At 45.1% G+C, this 19,939-nt stretch overlaps 1 protein-coding gene across 1 annotated transcript in view; it reads right to left on the minus strand.

Moving 5' to 3' along the window:
- Positions 1 to 6,964: 6,964 nt before the first annotated feature.
- LOC129817525 (lethal(3)malignant brain tumor-like protein 3) overlaps positions 6,965 to 19,939 on the minus strand; it is a gene marked incomplete in the record, with an annotated part of 53,261 nt that continues 40,286 nt past the window's right edge. Inside the window, 3 exon segments of the mRNA XM_055872870.1 lie at positions 6,965 to 13,345; positions 16,861 to 16,923; positions 17,016 to 17,176. Of these exon segments, the coding sequence (XP_055728845.1) occupies positions 13,202 to 13,345; positions 16,861 to 16,923; positions 17,016 to 17,176 (368 nt within the window).

Genomic DNA, 19,939 nt, shown 5'->3' on the forward strand with positions numbered 1-19,939 from the left:
AATGAATAGAAACATATCATCAGCATAGCACCTTGTTTCTTTTCCTCTTTCCTGTTAGCCATGTTTGGAAGGTCATTCACCTATTTACCTTTTATAGCCTAGAAATGTGCACAATAATGCACATTTCTCACGCTTGCTGTTTAAACTATGGGCTCACTCTTGTAATGATCGCCTTCCTCTCTCTCTCAACCAATGGGCATAAATCTTGGGATATATTTATATATTAACTTACCCTTGTTCTCTCACTTGCTGTTTTTCAGAAAAAGTTTGACAACCATTCCACATCCCCATCATCCCAAGCTATAATAACCTTAAGGCTCATTGGTGAAACTCCTTTGCACCAGTGGGGGTGTTTCGATGCCAGCAGCCCCGCATAGGGCTACCTGCCATTACATCATCTGGCTCCGAGGATCATCCGTCAGAGAACAGGCCATTCCCCAAACTATTTAATAAAATGTCATATTGCATTCCATCTTTGTTCATTCAGTTAAGCCTGTACTCAATTGAAGTGGGTCTAGGGTGTCGGGCAAGGTGGAGGTGATATGGTCCTTGACTAGCCTCTCAAAGCATTTCATGATGACAGAGGTGAGTGCTACAAGGCGAGAGTCATTTAGTTCAGTTACCTTAGCTTGCTTGGGTACAGGAAGAATGGTGGACATATTGAAGTAAGTGGGGACAACAGACTGGGATTGTCACAATACAGAGGCGGATGCAAGATGCAAGCAACGATGGTTTAATGAAATAGTTTACAGTATCCACAGGACAGACAGAATATACTCAGACAGAATCCAACCCAGGGCCTAGGGCACATCCTCTGATGATAGCGTGCTGAGAAATCCAAGGGAGTGAGTCCGGCTGGGTAGGAAGGAGCACAGCAGATAATCCCCACAAGGGCTGCGAGAGAATGAGCACTGACACACGACACAACCTCAGGGAAGAAACAACGATCTGACAACAAGAAACACAGGTTACAGAACATATAAAGGGGAAGATAATTAATTCCAGCTGGCGCAGACAATCAGGCCAAGATTGGGAACCACGCCCACACAAACACAGGAGAAAGAGAGAGAGCGAGAGAGAGAGAGAGAGAGAGAAAAGAGAGAGTGAGGCAGTGGATTCATGAACCGTGACAATACCCCCCCCTAGGAACGCCTCTTGGCGTTCCCAGACAAATTTACCTGTCGATTGAAATCATCGATAAGGGAGTGATCCAGAATGTCCCTAGCGGGTACCCAACTTCTCTCCTCCGGACCGTAACCCTCCCAGTCTACCAGGTACTGGAATCCGCGTCCCCTCCTTCTCGAGTTCAAAATCCGATTGACAGAAAAGGTGGTCTCCCCATCAACAAGTCGTGGTGGCGGGGGGACCGGGACCGGCGGGTTAATGCGTGCCTGAAACACCGGTTTTATCTTGGACACATGGAAGGTAGGATGAATTCTCCTATACGCCGGAGGAAGCTTGAGCCGGACCGCCACCGGACTAATGATCCTGGTGACCCTGAACGGCCCGATAAATTTGGGGGCAAGCTTGTTAGAAACGGATCGGAGTGGAATGTTCTTCGTGGAAAGCCACACTCTTTGTCCAACAACGTATACCGGAGGCTTCGACCGGTGGCGATCGGCCTTAGCCTTGGTGCGCGCCCCCACCCGGAGGAGAGTCTCACGGGCTCTGCTCCATACGTGACGGCACCTCTGGATGAAAGCGTGAGCGGAGGGAACAGTGACCTCGGACTCTGTACTGGGAAAGATAGGTGGCTGGTAACCTAAACTACACTCAAACGGAGAGAGACCCGTGGCTGCCACTGGCAACGAATTGTGAGCGTACTCAACCATAGAGAGTTGTTGACTCCAGGAAGAGGGGTTCTTAGAAACCAAACATCGCAACACTCTCTCCAAATCTTGGTTGGCCCTCTCCGTTTGACCGTTGCTCTGGGGATGAAACCCTGAAGAAAGACTGACACTTGCTCCCAGTTACCTACAAAACTCCTGCCAAAACTTGGACACAAATTGGGGCCCACGGTCAGAAACTACGTCCATCGGCAGGCCATGTAAGCGAAAGACATGATCCACGACCGTTACCGCTGTTTCCTTGGCAGATGGTAATTTAGGCAAGGGAATAAAATGAGCCGCCTTCGAGAACCGGTCCACCACGGTCAAAACAACCGTCTTGCCCTGGGAGGGCGGGAGACCGGTAACAAAATCTAGCGCGATGTGGGACCAGGGTCTCGAAGGGACCGACAGCGGTTGGAGTAACCCATCTGGGGGTCGATTAGAACTCTTCCCAGTGGCACAAACCGAGCAAGCCAAGACAAAACTGTGAATGTCACGAGCCATCAGCGGCCACCAAAAGCGTTGCTTCACTAAAAAGCTAGTACGGCTGACTCCTGGATGACACGCTACGTTAGAGCAATGCCCCCACCGAATAACATCGGACCGACACCCCTCCGGCACAAACAACCGATTAGGCGGACAACCGGGCGGAGGCGTTACCCCTTCTAAGGCCGTTCTGACCCTCGATTCAACCTCCCATATAAGTGTGGAGACCACTAGGGTCCTGGGTAGGATGCACTCGGGAGTGGATGGGCGTTCGGAATGGTCAAAAATACGAGAAAGGGAATCGGGTTTGACATTCTTGGAACCCGGGCGATACGAGAGAGAGAAGTCAAAACGTCCGAAAAAGAGTGCCCACCGCGCCTGCCTGGAGTTGAGTCTCTTGGCTGTTCTGATATATTCCAAATTCTTGTGATCGGTCCAAACTATAAAAGGTACCCCCGAACCCTCTAACCAATGGCGCCACTCCTCCAATGCTAACTTTACTGCCAACAACTCTCTGTTGCCAATGTCGTAGTTGCGTTCCGCAGGTGATAACCGATGGGAAAGGAACGCGCAAGGGTGCATCTTGTTGTCAGAAGCGGCACGTTGGGAAAGTACCGCACCTACCCCCACCTCTGAAGCGTCCACCTCCACCACGAACTGACGCGAGGGATCGGGAGCTATGAGGATGGGGGCCGAAACAAAGCGGCTCTTGAGTTTGACGAATGCAGCCTCGGCTGTATCGGTCCACCTGAACGTCACTCTGGGGGAGGTTAAGGCGGTAAGGGAAGCGACTATCTGGCTAAAGTTGCGAACAAAACGCCGGTAGAAATTGGCGAATCCCAGAAACCTCTGTAGGGCCTTACGGGAATCTGGGCTTGGCCACTCCACCACAGCCTTAATCTTGTCAGGATCCATGCGAATACCTTCAGTCGAGATGATGTAACCTAGGAATGGAACGGATTGTGCATGAAAAATGCATTTCTCCGCCTTGACAAAAAGTCCATTCTCCAACAACCTCTGGAGCACTCGTCTGACGTGCTGAACGTGTTCCTGGAGAGAAGAAGAAAAAATCAGTATGTCATCCAGGTAAACATATATGAACTGATCAATCATATCTCTCAGCACGTCATTGACGAGTGCCTGGAAAACCGCTGGGGAGTTGGATAGCCCAAAAGGCATGACCAAATATTCGAAGTGCCCTCTGGGGGTGTTAAACGCGGTCTTCCATTCGTCCCCCCTCCTTATGCGAACCAAATGATATGCATTACGTAAATCCAACTTAGTGAACACGGATGCTCCCTGTAACCTTTCAAAGGCTGAGGACATCAACGGTAAGGGATAGGTATTCTTCACTGTGATGTTATTCAACCCACGGTAATCAATGCAAGGACGCAGAGATCCGTCCTTCTTCCCCACAAAGAAGAACCCCGCCCCCGCTGGAGAAGAGGAAGGACGAATGAATCCAGATGCCAGAGAATCAGAGATGTATCTCTCCATAGCCTCCCTCTCAGGAACAGAGAGTGAATATAACTTGCCTTTAGGCGGAGACTCACCTGGCAATAATTCTATTGCACAGTCATAGGGACGATGCGGAGGAAGAGAAGCAGCACGGGACTTACTGAACACCTCCTTCAGGTCGAGGTATTCAACGGGCACGTTAGACAAATCCACTGCCTCCTCTAGAAACACAGAATCAGACACAGATGAACAAGCAGACACTAAACAGGACTCAAGACACTTGTTACTCCACATGGATATAGAGTTATGACCCCAGTCAACTCTGGGGTTGTGTTGGGTGAGCCAAGGGTGGCCGAGAACTAATGGTGCAAGGGGTGAGTCCATGAGTAGAAATGATAGTGTCTCAGTGTGATTGCCAGAAGTGATGAGTGTGATAGGTTCAGTGGTGTGAGATATGTTGGGGAGTTCTTGACCATTGAGAGCGTTGACGGATATCTTGTGCGTGAGTGAGGTGATAGGAATCTGGAGCTTGTGAGCGAGCTTGAAGTCCATGAAATTACCCTCTGCTCCTGAGTCCAGTAAAGCTTGGGTGTCGTGCGTGTGGGTGGCCCATCTTAGTCTTACCGGGAGGAGAGTAGATGATGAGGTCTTCTCTGTGGTGACACCACCCGATAGTAGCCTCATACTTACTACCGGGCCTGATCTTTTACCGGGCAGGAGTGGATAAAGTGGCCCGCTCTACCACAGTAGAGACAGAGTCCTTGTGATCTCCGCCTCTCCCTCTCCTCCCGGGAGAGGCGAGCTCTCCCCAGCTGCATGGGTTCGTGAGCGGAGGCTGAACTGGCCGTGTTCCCGCCGCTGGTATGCCAGCCCTCCGTGTCGTTATACGGTCTGTTAGGGCATGCTCGGCGGCCAATACGACTCAGACGAGCATCGACCCTCAAGGCTAGTTCCACTAGTCCATTTAAACTCCTGGGAAGGTCCAGAACATAGATCTCCTTCTGGATCCGGTCCCCCAGCCCATGCAGGAACATGTCCCACTGCGCCTCCTCGTTCCACTGACACTCTGCGGCCAGAGTGCGGAATTGGATGGAGTATTCCGATACTGAACGGTCTCCTTGGCGAAGGTCAGCGAGTAGTCTGGCCGCCTCCGTACCCGCCACGGCCCGATCGAAGACCCTTCTCATCTCCTCGGAGAGTGTCTGGAAAGAGGTGCAGCATGGGTCCTGGTTCGCCCACACCGCCGTTCCCCAAAGAGCTGCTTTGCCTGATAGCAGTGTGAGTACGAATGCTACCTTAGACTGTTCACGGTTGAAGGTCCGTGGCTGCAACGAGAAATGCATTGAACATCTCGTAAGAAAAGCTCTACAATAGTCCGGATCACCTGAATAACCCTCTGGTGTCGGTAGTCGTGGCTCTAGCTGAGAATCCAGCTCTGGCGGGGCGTGTGGAACTGCCGGTGTAGGTGGCGCAGCGAGACCCTTCAGATGTTGTAATTGTTGGGTCAGCTGGGATACCTGCGTCGCCATGGCTTGTACTGCCCGACCTGTGCTGGAGATGTTCTCCTCTTGTTGGTCCATTCTCGTGATACTGCGGGAAATGAATTCGGTCAGACTCGTTGAACTCGCTGCATCCATGATATGGTCAGATCGTTCTGTCACAATACAGAGGCGGATGCAAGATGCAAGCAACGATGGTTTAATGAAATAGTTTACAGTATCCACAGGACAGACAGAATATACTCAGACAGAATCCAACCCAGGGCCTAGGGCACATCCTCTGATGATAGCGTGCTGAGAAATCCAAGGGAGTGAGTCCGGCTGGGTAGGAAGGAGCACAGCAGATAATCCCCACAAGGGCTGCGAGAGAATGAGCACTGACACACGACACAACCTCAGGGAAGAAACAACGATCTGACAACAAGAAACACAGGTTACAGAACATATAAAGGGGAAGATAATTAATTCCAGCTGGCGCAGACAATCAGGCCAAGATTGGGAACCACGCCCACACAAACACAGGAGAAAGAGAGAGAGCGAGAGAGAGAGAGAGAGAGAGAGAGAGAGAGAGAGAGAGAGAGAAAAGAGAGAGTGAGGCAGTGGATTCATGAACCGTGACAGGGATAGGGAGATGTTGAATCTGTCTATTAACACTCCATCCAGCTGGTCTGCGCATGCACTGAGTACGCGGCTTGGCTTGCCGTCCAGTGCCAGCAGCCTTGAGAGGGTTAACACGCTTAAAAGTTCTGCTCACGTCAGCAACAGAGACCACATACGTCTCGTGTCTGAGCTATGTTGGTTTATTCATATGCATATGTTTATTCATAAGCATTCATAATCTCGTAAGCCTGTGAGCTTATCTTAATTAAGTGGAAAAATAGCACCAAAAGTCACAATGAATATTCACAAGGCAAAAATAGATGCCAGCTTCAGCCTGAAATGTCCAAAAGATGCCAACAACTGAAATGCTCTGGCTGCAGAGGTACTGGAGACAAGTGACTCACTGTTTTTCTATATCTAGCTGCCTTTTTTAGGGTAATATTACATATTTCCCTTAAAGCTAGTCCTCTGAACCCAACCTAATCTAGACTCCTCCATGCTGTACACTTTCCTTAGCACCACCAAACATTGAATTGAGGTAAATCATGAGAATAATCAGGAACCACATCTGTTGTAATGCGTATTCATATTTCTCAATGCTGTTGAAAACATCTTTATGCTTTGCAGTAAATAATACATTTTATATCTGCAATATAGAGACAAAACAAATCAAAGATGATGATTCCTTAACAAAGATTTCATCTTAGAGTTGTACTTTGAGGTGATTTAGAAGAATGGAGCAGAGACACAATGATCAAACAACAGTTGTCAGACGTGTTCATGTAATAACAAATACTAGAAAATAAAAGATTGTGTTGAACCATGCAAAAATGAAAGGTCTTTACTTTCACGGCATGAAAATAGAACAAGTAAAAAAAGTTTCCATTCTTAGGCTGATTATTCTGACAAGGTGACAGGAGAAAAAAATAGCACAGTATGACAGGATGTGAAAATTATTTGAAATGAGCTAAATAACAGATGCATAATATTCTGTTACTGAAGACTTCAACAAATCCAAAGTGGGTTTAGTGTACACTGAAAGTACAACTTGAGACAGCAGTAACACCTGGGACACAAGTAGACAGGGCAGCCTTAGTGTACTTCTCATTGTATTTATTTGTGAATCAATACAGGTGGAATAAAGGTTTCATCATTATTAAGCTGCAAAAATGGCAAGCTCTTTTCCCATTTACATTGCATTGCATAATTCTATACACAGCAGTCTCACTCACTGGTGTGACAAGAAAGAAAAAGCATTATTAAATCAATAAAAGCAAAACATAAACCAACATTTTCTCTTTAGGCTTCAGTAAAGCCCATTGAAAATAGAAATAGCATATTACAGTCAACTTTTTTCAAGGGCACTAAGTATGCTCTTTGAGATGATCAGCAATGTATCCATTCAATTATATTTAGTGATTGCTTTAAATGCAAGTTCTCAGTGCATTCGGAAAGTATTCATACCCCTTGACTTTTTCCAAATTTTTGTTACGTTAGATGGATTTTCTTTTGATGAGGGGAAAAAACTAAGATGGCACAGCAGTAAGACGTGTTTGTTTTCGTCCCATGTAAATATTGTCTTTTTCAGTTTTTTGTATACATTTCAATCTCTTTTGTCCATTTTCAAAATAAATATACATTCCTGCAACCCGCCTCACCCAATGTGGTACGGATCAGCAATTTTTTAAGACCATATAACTGGAACCTCCATCACAGGCTAGCCAGCGAATTAGCTACTAGCTATTTAGTCATTGTTAGCCTCTGCTAACGGTCTTTACCTCTACCTCTGCCTCTTTAGCTTGGATAGCCCGGATAATACCTGCCAGTCTGCACAGCGCGATACCAGCCCTGATCGTATCGGACTGCTCTTTTCAACTACATCACCAGATTCCTGCCGCAAGCTCTGGAGCTATTGTGGCTAACGCCCTTGTCCAGAAGCATGCGCCAGTTAGCCCCGAGCTAGGCCCGTCTCCCGAATAGCAAACTAAGTACACCAACTACAACACTTCTCTTGCCAATTGGCCTGGACCCTTTGTCGACACAGAGCCCCGCCGATCCATCATGACTGGTCTGCTGGTCTGCTGACGTAACTCGGCCAGCTCTCAACCGGCCTCTGCATCGTGGATGTTTGGCGATGATCCATCTGTTAGCCCCGGCCTGCTAGCTCCCTGAACGCCGTGTCTCCCGCTCGCTCAACATAGTAATCGACTACCGAACTGTTCCTTGTTTCATCTAGTGCTGCTCATTGGACCCTATGATCACTTGGCTACACAGCCGATGCCTGCTGGACTGTCCATTAACACGAACCGGAACCCCCAACAGAAGCTAGCCAGCTAACTAGCCACTTGTCAGTTAGCCACTGCTAGCGGTCCTCAGCTAACCGTAGCCCGGTCAACTCCTGCCTGTCTGCACAGCACGATTCAAGCCAGAGCATACCGGACTGCTTTTTCTCCACCAAATCTCCATATCTCCAGATTCCTACTGCAAGCTCTGAACCTTTTCACCTGGATCAGCGCAGCTAGTTAGCTGCTATCTGAGTGGCTACTCCTGGCTAACGTCTCTGTCCCGAAGCAAGCACCAGTTAGCCGGAACTATCCTCGTGCTAGGCCCATCTCCCGGCTAGCTGAAGAGGTCCATCAGCCACTCCTTGGGCTACAATACCTATTTTGCCAAATGGCCTGGACCCCTTTTACTGTCGACATGGAGCCCCGCCGATCCATCACAACTGGTTTACCGATGTAATCCGCCCGAGGGGGTTTCAACAGGCTCCTCCGTCGCGACGTTCCCTGAAGGCCCATCCGCTAGCCTGCTAGCCACAGCCCGCTAGCTGTCTAGAGCATATCGGACTGTTAGCTGAAGAGGTCCATCAGCCAATTTCTTGGGCTACAATACCTATTTTGCCAATTGGCCTGGAACCTTTTACTGCCTACACGGAGCCCTGCCGATCCATCACGACTGGTCTGCCGACGTACCCGTCCGAGGGAGCAACAACAGACTCTTCTGTCGCGACGTCCCCCTAAGGCCCTTCTGCTAGCCCCGGACCGCTAGCTGTCTGAATTGCCGTGTCTCCAGCTCGCCTAGCTACTCACTGGTCCCTATGATCACTCGGCTACACATGCTTCTCCCTAATGTCAATATGCTTTGTCAATTGCTGTTTTGGTTAGTGATTATTGTCTTATTTCACTGTAGAGCCTCCAGCCCTGCTCAATATACCTTAGCTAGCCCTTTTGTTCCACCTCCCACACATGTGGTGACCTCACCTGGTCTAAATGATGAGACAAAACCTCTCATCGTCACTCAATGCCAAGGTTTACCTCCACTGTATTCACATCCTACCATACCTTTGTCTGTACATTATGCCTTGAATCTATTCTTCCGCGCCCAGAAACCTGCTCCTTTTACTCTCTGTTCCAAACGCACTAGACAACCAGTTCTTATAGCCTTTAGCCATACCCTTATCCTACTCCTCCATTCCTCTGGTGATGTAGAGGTTAATCCAGGCCCTGCAGCGCCTAGCTCTACTCCCATTCCCCAGGCGCTCTCATTTGTTGACTTCTGTAACCGTAAAAGCCTTGGTTTCATGCATGTTAACATTAGAAGCATCCTCCCTAAGTTTGTTTTATTCACTGCTTTAGCACACTCTGCCAACCCGGATGTCCTAGCCGTGTCTGAATCCTGGCTTAGGAAGGCCACCAAAAATCCAGAAAAGTCCATCCCTAACTATAACATTTTCTGACAAGATAGAACTGCCAAAGGGGGCGGAGTTGCAATCTACTGCAGAGATAGCCTACAGAGTTCTGTCATACTATCCAGGTCTGTGCCCAAAGAATTTGTGCTTCTACTTCTAAAAATCCACCTTTTCCCGAAACAAGTCTCTCACCATTGCCGCTTCAGCCCCAGCTGTGCCTGGACTCTCACGTCTGCTCCCGCTCTTCCCCTTCTGGCGCTTGAGGGCTCTTAAATGCAAGTAAAACTATATACATGCTCTTCAACCGATCGCTGCCCGCACCTGCCCGCCCGTCCAGCATCACTACTCTGGACAGTTCTGACTGAATATGTGGACAACTACAAATACCTAGGTGTCTGGTTAGACTGTAAACTCTCCTTCCAGACTCACATTAAGCATCTTCAATCCAAAATTAAATCTAGAATCGGCTTCCTATTTCGCGACAAATCATCCTTCACTCATGCTGCCAAACATACCCTCGTAAAACTGACTATCCTACCGGTCATTTACAAATTAGCCTCCAACACTCTACTCAGCAAATTGGATGCAGTCTATCACAGTGACATCTGTTTTGTCACCAAAGCCCCATTTACTACCCACCACTGTGACCTGTATGCTCTCGTTGGCTGGCCCTCGCTTCATATTCATCGCCAAACCCACTGGCTCAAGGTCATCTATAAGTCTTTGCTAGGTAAAGCCCCGCCTTATCTCAGCTCACTGGTCACCATAGCAGCACCCACCAGTAGCACGCGCTCCAGCAGGTATATTTCACCTGTACATAGCTCATCTGTAAATAGCCCATCCAACTACCTCATCCCCATATTGTTATTTTTTTGTTGTTGCTCCTTTGCACCCCAGTATCTCGACTTGCACATTCATCTTCTGCGCACCTGTCACTCCAGTGTTAAATGCTAAACGACTTCGCTACAACGGCCTATTTATTGCGTTACCTCCCTAATCTTACCTCATTTTCACATACTGTATATAGATTTTTTATATTGTGTTATTGACTGTACATTTGTTTATTCCATGCGTAACTCTGTGTTGCTGTTTGTGTCGCACTGCTTTGCTTTATCCTGGCCAGGTCGCAGTTGTAAATGAGAACTTGTTCTCAACTGGCCTACCTGGTTAAGTAAAGGTGAAAAAAAAAAAATCTACACACAATACATCATAATGACAAAGCAAAAATAGGTTTAGACATTTTTGCAAATGTATAATAAAACAAGTGAAATATGACATTTACATAAGTATTCAGACCCTTTACTCAGTACTTTGTTAAAGCACCTTTGGCAGTGATTACAGCCAGTCTTATTGGGTATGACGCTACAAGCTTGGCACACCTGTATTTGGGGTATTTCTCCCATTCTTCTCTGCAGATCCTCTAAAGCGCTGTCAGATTGGATGGGGAGCGTCACTGCATAGCTATTTTCAGGTCTCTCCAGAGATGTTCGATCAGGTTCAAGTCCGGGCTCTGGCAGGGCCACTCAAGGACATTCAGAGACTTGTCCCGAAGCCCCTACTGCATTGTCTTGGCTGTGTGCTTAGGATTGTTGTCCTGTTGGAAGGTGAACCTTTGCCCCGGTCTGAGGTCCTGAGCACTCTGGAGCAGGTTTTCATCAAGGACCGCTCTTTTCATCTTTCCCTCGATCCAGACTAGCCTCCCATTCCCTGACGCTGAAAAACATCCTCACAGCATGATGCTCCCACCACCATGCATTACCGTTGGGATGGTGCCAGGTTTCCTGCAGAATGTGACGCTTGGCATTCAGGCCAAAGAGTTCAATCTTAGTTTCATCAGACCAGAGAAGCTTGCTTCTCATTGTCTGAGTGTCCTTTAGGTGCCTTCTGGCGATCTCCAAGCGGGCTGTCTTGTGCCTTTTACTGAGAAGTGGCTTCCGTTTGGCCACTCTACCATAAAGGCCTGATTGGTGGAGTGCTGCAGAGATGGTTGTCTTTCTGGGAGGTCCTCCCATCTCCACAGAGGAACTCTGGAACTCTGTCAGAGTGACCATCGGGTTCTTGGTCACATCCCTGATCCCAAGGCACTTCTCCCCGTTTGCTCAGTTTGGCCAGGCGACCAGCTCTAGGAAGAGTCATAGTGTTTCCAAACTTCTTCCATTTAAGAATGATGGAGGCCACTGTGTTCTTGGGGAACTTCAATTCTGCAGAAATATTTTGGTAACCTTGCCCAGATCTGTGCCTAGACACAATTCCTTCGACCTCATGGCTTGGGTTTTTGCTCTGACATGCACTGTCAACTGTGGGACCTTATATGGACAGATGTGTTCCTTTCCATATCATGTCCAATCAATTGAATTTACCACAGGCGGACTCCAATCAAGTTGTAGAAACATCTCAAGGAGAGTCAATGGAAACAGGATGCACCTGAGCTCAATTTCGGGTCTCATAGTAAAGGGTCTGAATACTTATGTAAATAAGGTATTTCTTTTTTTTTTTTTATACATTTGCAAACATTTGTAAAAACCTGTTTTCAATTTGTCATTATGGGATATTGTGTGTAGATTGACGAGGAATCTACACACAATCATCAATGTTAGATTAAGGCTGTAACGTAACATAATGTGGAAAAAGTCAAGGGGTCTGAATACCACCCAAATACACTGTAAATAAACAATAGTGAACAACAGTCCACGTAAAGAAATACCATTGTCTATATGGACTTTTAGATTAAATTCATTCAACCAAACCCCGTCCCTGGGGTTAGTACCTTAAAGTAAACAGACACTTGTCACTGCTTCATAGGGCCTGAACAGTACTGATGAGGAGATGACTGTACAATACACAGGAGAAACCAGACCAAGTTGACCCATGTTGGTCTTTATACAGGTACTGTATATGGCTATCCATAAAGCATAATAGGTGGGTGCATTTACCAAAAGGGAAATTAAATGCAGGGCCTGATGGCTTGTTTTACAGTATGGTGCCCGTTGGTTTGGTGAATTAATAAAAGTCCCTCCCTCCTCTCAGTTATACAGCCTTGTCCTCCAGCAGCACCAACCCAGCAGCCAGACAGAAGTAACAAGTATAAAAAAGCATGAGGACTTTCTCATGAATGTATTCATTTCTCTGTGCCACTCACCTGGGGAATCACTGAGCTTCCATTCTCAGTTAGAATCTCTCTGACCTGCATGACATCAGCATCCCAGAGAGACCGGAACAGCTAAAGCCCTGTGCAGATGGGACTTTCTACATGATGAAAATGTCAGAGTTGCTGATTGTGATGCACTAAAGGAAATCTGACGCATTTGCTCTACATTTCCAGTTTTAGTTTTTAGGTAGAACGAGCATCCTCGTGGCACCACCCCAACACTAATATAAAAAGAGCCTATACTGTACAATAATATTACACATAATAGAGCTGATGATTGAAAATGACATTTCTCCAATGAGTCAATCACATTGGAGATTCGCAGTATGCAATATGGCTATCTTAAAAAAAAATACTTGTGCAATTCACATGTGCATTCCGTTTGCTTCCTCTGGGAAGAAGAATGGTTCTTTGTGCTTCACATCCTTATCTGTAGACCTCCTTCTCCTGGCTCTGCTCTGCTCAGGGTAAAAATAGTGGCCTCCGACCTTCGTTAGAGCTCATTACATGCCGATTCCTCTGCCGTCTTGAACATCAAGATGGAGTTGTAGATTTTAATGGCTGGACCCAGCTTGATGCTCATGATCCTCACTAGGTCAACCTGAGTCAACAGAAGGAAGGCTTCGCCATCTATTTGCTGGACAAAAATATATGAGGGAGGGAAGAGTTAGAGAAGTCTCACGTTTGAAAATGTCCACCATCAAAGCGCTTTCCTATTGAACATTTTTGCCCAAGGAATATGTTTCACTTTCAACCTCCAAAAACAGGCATCTTAGACATAGCGGTGCATAAAGAATTAACTTCAAAGCCAAGGGTTTTTAAGAATTCTCCACCATGAGGGTTATACAAATGACCATGACTCATTAGAGGGGGTGTTATTCAGGGGTTGAGTCACATTCTACATTTAACAAGCTGTAGTAATATCCACCGCTATTAACGCTAACAGAATGGCATGAACATCACTCTATGAGAAGTGAGATTTATTGTGTTTAATTACTTGGATAATCTGTAGAGAATACCTAAATAGGCCTAATTGAGTTTTTGCCTTACACCACAGGCATCTGGGACAATCCAATTTCTTTTAAAGGGGCAAGCCTCATCCATTTTTTGACATATACAGTGGGGCAAAAAAGTATTTAGTCAGCCACCAATTGTGCAAGTTCTCCCACTTGAAAAGATGAGAGGCCTGTAATTTTCATCATAGGTACACTTCAACTATGACAGACAAAATGAGATTTTTTTCTCTCCAGAAAATCACATTGTAGGACTTTTAATGAATTTATTTGCAAATGATAGTGGAAAATAAGTATTTGGTCAATAACAAAAGTTTATCTCAATACTTTGTTATATACCCTTTGTTGGCAATGACAGAGGTCAAACGTTTTCTGTAAGTCTTCACAAGGTTTTCACACACTGTTGCTGGTATTTTGGCCCATTCCTCCATTTAGATCTCCTCTAGAGCAATGATGTTTTGGGGCTGTTGCTGGGCAACACGGACTTTCAACTGCCTCCAAAGATTTTCTATGGGGTTGAGATCTGGAGACTGGCTAGGCCACTCCAGGGCCTTGAAATGCTTCTTACGAAGCCACTCCTTCGTTGCCCGGGGGGTGTGTTTGGGATCATTGTCATGCTGAAAGACCCAGCCACGTTTCATCTTCAATGCCCTTGCTGATGGAAGGAGGTTTTCACTCAAAATCTCACGATACATGGCCCCATTCATTTTTTCCTTTACACGGATCAGTCGTCCTGGTCCCTTTGCAGAAAAACAGCCCCAAAGCATGATGTTTCCACCCCCATGCTTCACAGTAGGTATGGGTTTCTTTGGATGCAACTCAGCATTCTTTGTCCTCCAAACACGACGAGTTGAGTTTTTACCAAAAAGTTATATTTTGGTTTCATCTGACCATATGACATTCTCCCAATCTTCTTCTGGATCATCCAAATGCTCTCTAGCAAACTTCAGACGGGCCTGGACATGTACTGGCTTAAGCAGGGGGACACATCTGGCACTGCAGGATTTGAGTCCCTGGCGGTGTAGTGTATTACTGATGGTAGGCTTTGTTACTATGGTCCCAGCTCTCTGCAGGTCATTCACTAGGTCCCCCCTTGTGGTTCTGGGATTTTTGCTCACCGTTCTTGTGATCATTTTGACCCCACGGGGTCAGATCTTGCGTGGAGCCCCAGATCGAGGGAGATTATCAGTGGTCTTGTATGTCTTCCATTTCCTAATAATTGCTCCCACAGTTGATTTCTTCAAACCAAGCTGCTTACCTATTGCAGATTCAGTCTTCCCAGCCTGGTGCAGGTCTACAATTTTGTTTCTGGTGTCCTTTGACAGCTCTTTGGTCTTGGCTATAGTGGAGTTTGGAGTGTGACTGTTTGAGGTTGTGGACAGGTGACTTTTATACTGATAAGTTCAAACAGGTGCCATTAATACAGGTAACGAGTGGAGGACAGAGGAGCATCTTAAAGAAGAAGTTACAGGTCTGTGAGAAATCTTGGTTGTTTGTAGGTGACTAAATACTTATTTTCCACCATAATTTGCAAATAAATTCATAAAAAATCCTATTACACACACACACACACACACACACACACACACACACGGTATCCCCAAAGCAATACCATTCTAATGGCCATGGTGCGTTTTCAGACTACGAAGAGACATGAGACTACGAAGAGACATGGAGTTGAATGCAGACAAGGTGCCCTTCGATTTTCTCTACAATGTTATCCTCAATCCCTTGCGTATGTCAACACCGTGCATAGTACATTTGAGAGAGTAACAGCTAGGTCAGCAGCCTATATGTCGAAACGAAAGCTTAATTTACAAATGTGTGCGGAATGGCATGGTGTTTTATGTAGGCTACACTTCCAATGAAGTAGCCTCATAGGACTATGCTTATTATCTTGTGAATGTAGGTCACAGATTGCGTGGAGAGGGATTGTGCGTCCTGTCAAGCTCAAGGGCGGCCCCCAAACCCCTGTCATGAACCTTGCCATGGAGCAGGGGGAAAGGGGTTTGGATAAAGCCCCATCTGAGACAGTAATTTGATGTTCCATTGTCATAGCTTAACAGCCAAAAGGCCTAGGCACTAGCCTCTACAAGGTGAACAGGTGGTAGCCTATGTTAGCGTTACAACTGAGACAAATAGCCTATAACGGCGATGATGCTCTTGTTTTGGGTTAACCTATGCATCCTTCATTCCTCCCATCCTATAGGGAGACCGATAGATGAATATATTCAAACAGTGCCTCAGATGAGCTGGTTTGCGCATGTAGGAGTGGTCCTTGTGTTGCCTCTTCTCCCACAGACACTTACGTAAAACCCCAGGTTCATTCTTCCCGCAGCCATTGGATAGGCACATCATTTACTTTTACTTGCCCACTGTAACATACGATTAGCCTCGGGTACTCAATCTAGTAGGCCTGTATAGTTTTAGAATGGGCTGCAAAATAGTGGTTTTGTAGCGAATTTGGAGAGCAATTTGACATGGGACATACACACGCATAGCCCCCAGTCTCCAGGATCCTAAGATAATGTGTTTTATTGTGTGTGCTCATGTAGCCAACTAGCGTATAGCCGTTAGGAGGGTAGTTGCCATAAGGGGGAAATACTACTGTTAGTAAAGCACCATGGATAAGGTCATTAATAGTTGCCAGGGAGACATGCACTTAACCAAATCCCCTACGTTAATCTTGAAATATAACTGAGACTTTATTCTAAAAGTGTTTACTTTATTCGCAAAATATTGGCACTTTTTTAAAGTACTAGCATGCAAAAAATAATAATTCAAGTACCATCACCGTCACTGTTTATTTGATTAATATTGTGATGCTCCAAATTGAATACATTTCAACTCTATATCTGACATGGTACAGGTGTCTTCTTTTTTAAGCTCATAACCGTGTGTGTGAAACACTCTGTGTGACCCTGATTTAGCTCACTGCAGTAAAAGTTTCAACTCTGAGGCAGACACAGATGTGGAGACCACAGAGCGATAATGTGGAGGTAATGCATCTGATGAAACCAAATTGGGATCTTTATAATCCCACAAGCAGACAGCAAATGGGAAGTCCTTTTCCCAGAAGTCAGTGTGTGTGTGTATCAGTGGTCAGAGAGTTAAAAGCTGTAGTGTACTGAAACTGTACCTCATCTCTGAAAGTGTGCACGTGTTCGTTACAGCCTGGAAGACCTTGGATGAACTCAATCACCTGTAACACATTGAACATCATGGTTAGTACAGTTATCCAAATTACCCAGACAGTTATTTAGACTGCAAGAAACAATGTAAGTTATCCAGTACCTCCTCCACTGTCCACACAGCCACTTTGCTTGAAGTGATGCCAGCCACGGTGGGTAGCAGCTTGCTGTGCTGGTCCCAGCAGAAAGGAGTGCTGCTGGGGGATGGCGAGGTGCATGGCATGAACACTGACTGGTGAAGGGCTTCCTGTAGTGTCAGCTCTACTGTTTGGAAGAGTAGAAAATAAACATACAAAACCTTGAATGAATTAACTTAATTTAAAACGGCAAGGGATCTGTTGCTGTGGCTACCTGTAGATGAACTGCTTGATATTAAATAAGCAAGTGATCTGATGGGAGTATCTAGAAATGCTTGAAGAAACAGAACGCAGATGCTTGACGCTCATTCCTAACCATATTAGGAACCAGGGGCAACCAGTCTAATCAGATAGTGAGTTAATGCTGACTGTTACTTTGCTCCAGGCATAAACACATCTTTGACCATCTTCCAACGTTTATTTCCTAAAATGTATAATTGGGAGTGACAATTCAAGTGAAGAAAAATATGTGGATGTTTTGAGAGTAATTCTAAAGTCTGATGGAACATAAAGATAAATGTTGCCCCGGGAGGAACTAATCTACTGTAGCAAGAGAGGGAGGACCAATTAGAAAGGTTTCAGCCAATAGCAAAGGCCACAGTCACAAACGGATGGGTCATAACTCTTTAGTACAAATTGAATGACAGTTGTGACACAGCAACTTCATGTTACTTTACTTTAGTGGATGGAGAAAACTAACAACAAAGCACTCAAGGACATTATTATTCATGTTTCAGGGAAAATGGGAAGTATTTTTTGGAAGAATCTTCACTCGCCATTCTGCTGAGTAAATACCTTTGGGACACGGGGTGTTATATATGAAAATGCATGTTAGAGAATGACCACTACTACTCATTAAATCTATAATATACAGCGGGGTCCGAAATTAAAATGTAATTAAATTTTATTGTATGCTCCAAAAAATTGGGAATTATTTTATATTTTATTTTACATTAATACAATTGCTCAGAGGAAGAGATTCTGTAATACAAGTAATACCTTTTTGTCAAAAGGTAGGGCTCAAAATTATTGACAACCCTGTTTTCAATACCTCACCTTGCGAGGACAACGCCACTGAGACTTTTTCTAAAATGTTTTATGAGTTGGAGAACACATTGGAAAGGATCTTAGCAGTGGCGGCTCACCCATTAAGGCGTTAGGGACGGCACCCCACTTGTGATAAAAAATTGTTAACAAATATATTATATCATTCATGGATTATATTTAAAATGCTGATAAAAGTGTGGTAAATGTTTACATTTTCCTGTTTCAAAATTATATTGTTAAAAACAAGCTGTTCAGTTACCTACTAGTCAGCCTCTCAGTAGTGCTGAGTGATTAGTGCTTTTTGAAGTCGGTACAGTTTTGATTAGATAATTTTTAAAATAATCACGATTTTTGATTTCATTATAGATTTTCTTTATACATTAAATGCATTATGAAATAGAGCTTTTTAACGGAAATTCCAAATCCCAAAATAGTGAGAATAAAATTTCCAAAACATTGAAAAATTTGCATGGTTTCTGTCAGGTCCACATTGGGTAGACATAAATAGAAAAATAGGAAATTATTATGAAATACTAAAATATTTCAGTTGTGTATATTACTTAGTTTTTATTTAATAACTTAATTATGTTTTATTCCTTAAAGTCATCATCGCATCTCTGCTCATACAGTAGCAGTCTGCCAGCTAAACCTAATGTTATCTACTGTATGTGCTCCCCATACTGTACTGTCTTTAGTCATCCTATTTAGCTAGCCTGCCTAAGTACTGTAGCCTACAGTATGCTGCAGAGCTGTCGGATTAAATAATTGTACTTTTTTTTCAAAGTAGATAAGGCAAACTTTCATGAACTGTCTCTGTCCCTCTCGTTGTTGTGTTCTGCACATTCCTCTATCGTGCGGTCTGTGTGGATATCTAACCTAACGTATCAGGCGTAAAAGTGTATCCATCCAGAGATCTAAAGTTCCAGTCAAAAGTTTGGACACACCTACTCATTCAAGGGTTTTTCTTTATTTTCACTATTTTCTACATTGTAGAATAATAGTGAAGACATCAAAACTATGAAATAACACATATGGAATCATGTACTAACCCCACCAAAAAATGTATTTTTTTCTTATTTGAAATTCTTCAAAGTAGCCACCCTTTACCTTGATGACAGTTTTGCACACTCTGGGCATTCTCTCAACCAGCTTCATGAGGTAGTCACCTGGAATGCTTTTCCAACAGTCTTGAAGGAATTCCCACATATGCTGAGCACTTGTTGGCTGCTACAGGAATGAGTAGGAGTGTCCAAACTTTTGACTGGTACTGTATATATAATGACGAGATGCTCATGTCTCCGGGACCTAACAATGGGCGTCGTTGTCGAACTAGCTTGAATATTTGCTTAACTGAAAACTACAACTCCCTTAAGCCCAGCATCCCACAAAATTCTTACCTTGATTTCATTTGTAAATTATTTAATTTCTCTCTAACGAAACGCCGCATTGGGCTCACAAAAATCCTGAAGTAAATGGAATTAAAGAAATTGAACCAACGTCGGTCAATTAGTTGTTTAAAACCGGAAAAAAATGTATGTCGGTTAATCACTCAGCACTACCCCTCAGGGATTCTGCCAGCAGCAACAGCTCCGTGTGTGCATAGGCCCGGCGAACATTGTTTGGATTGTTTTACCAGCCATTTGCTATGAAAGGGAACTGGCCCAATGAAATCGCAGGATTTCATAGCATAAATTATAACAGCACAAAGTAAATGGATCGTCCTGGGGCACTCAAATGTGGACTCAGTCAAAACTGCTGGGTCTGCTCTAGTCTCCCTCCCAATGAGTCTCCTGCACCAGACGGCTTGAGATTAGATCTGCTCTATCAGGTACAGTTAAAGCTA

Source organism: Salvelinus fontinalis, chromosome 20 (genome assembly GCF_029448725.1).
Source record: "Salvelinus fontinalis isolate EN_2023a chromosome 20, ASM2944872v1, whole genome shotgun sequence".
Classification (NCBI taxonomy): Eukaryota; Metazoa; Chordata; class Actinopteri; order Salmoniformes; family Salmonidae; genus Salvelinus; species Salvelinus fontinalis.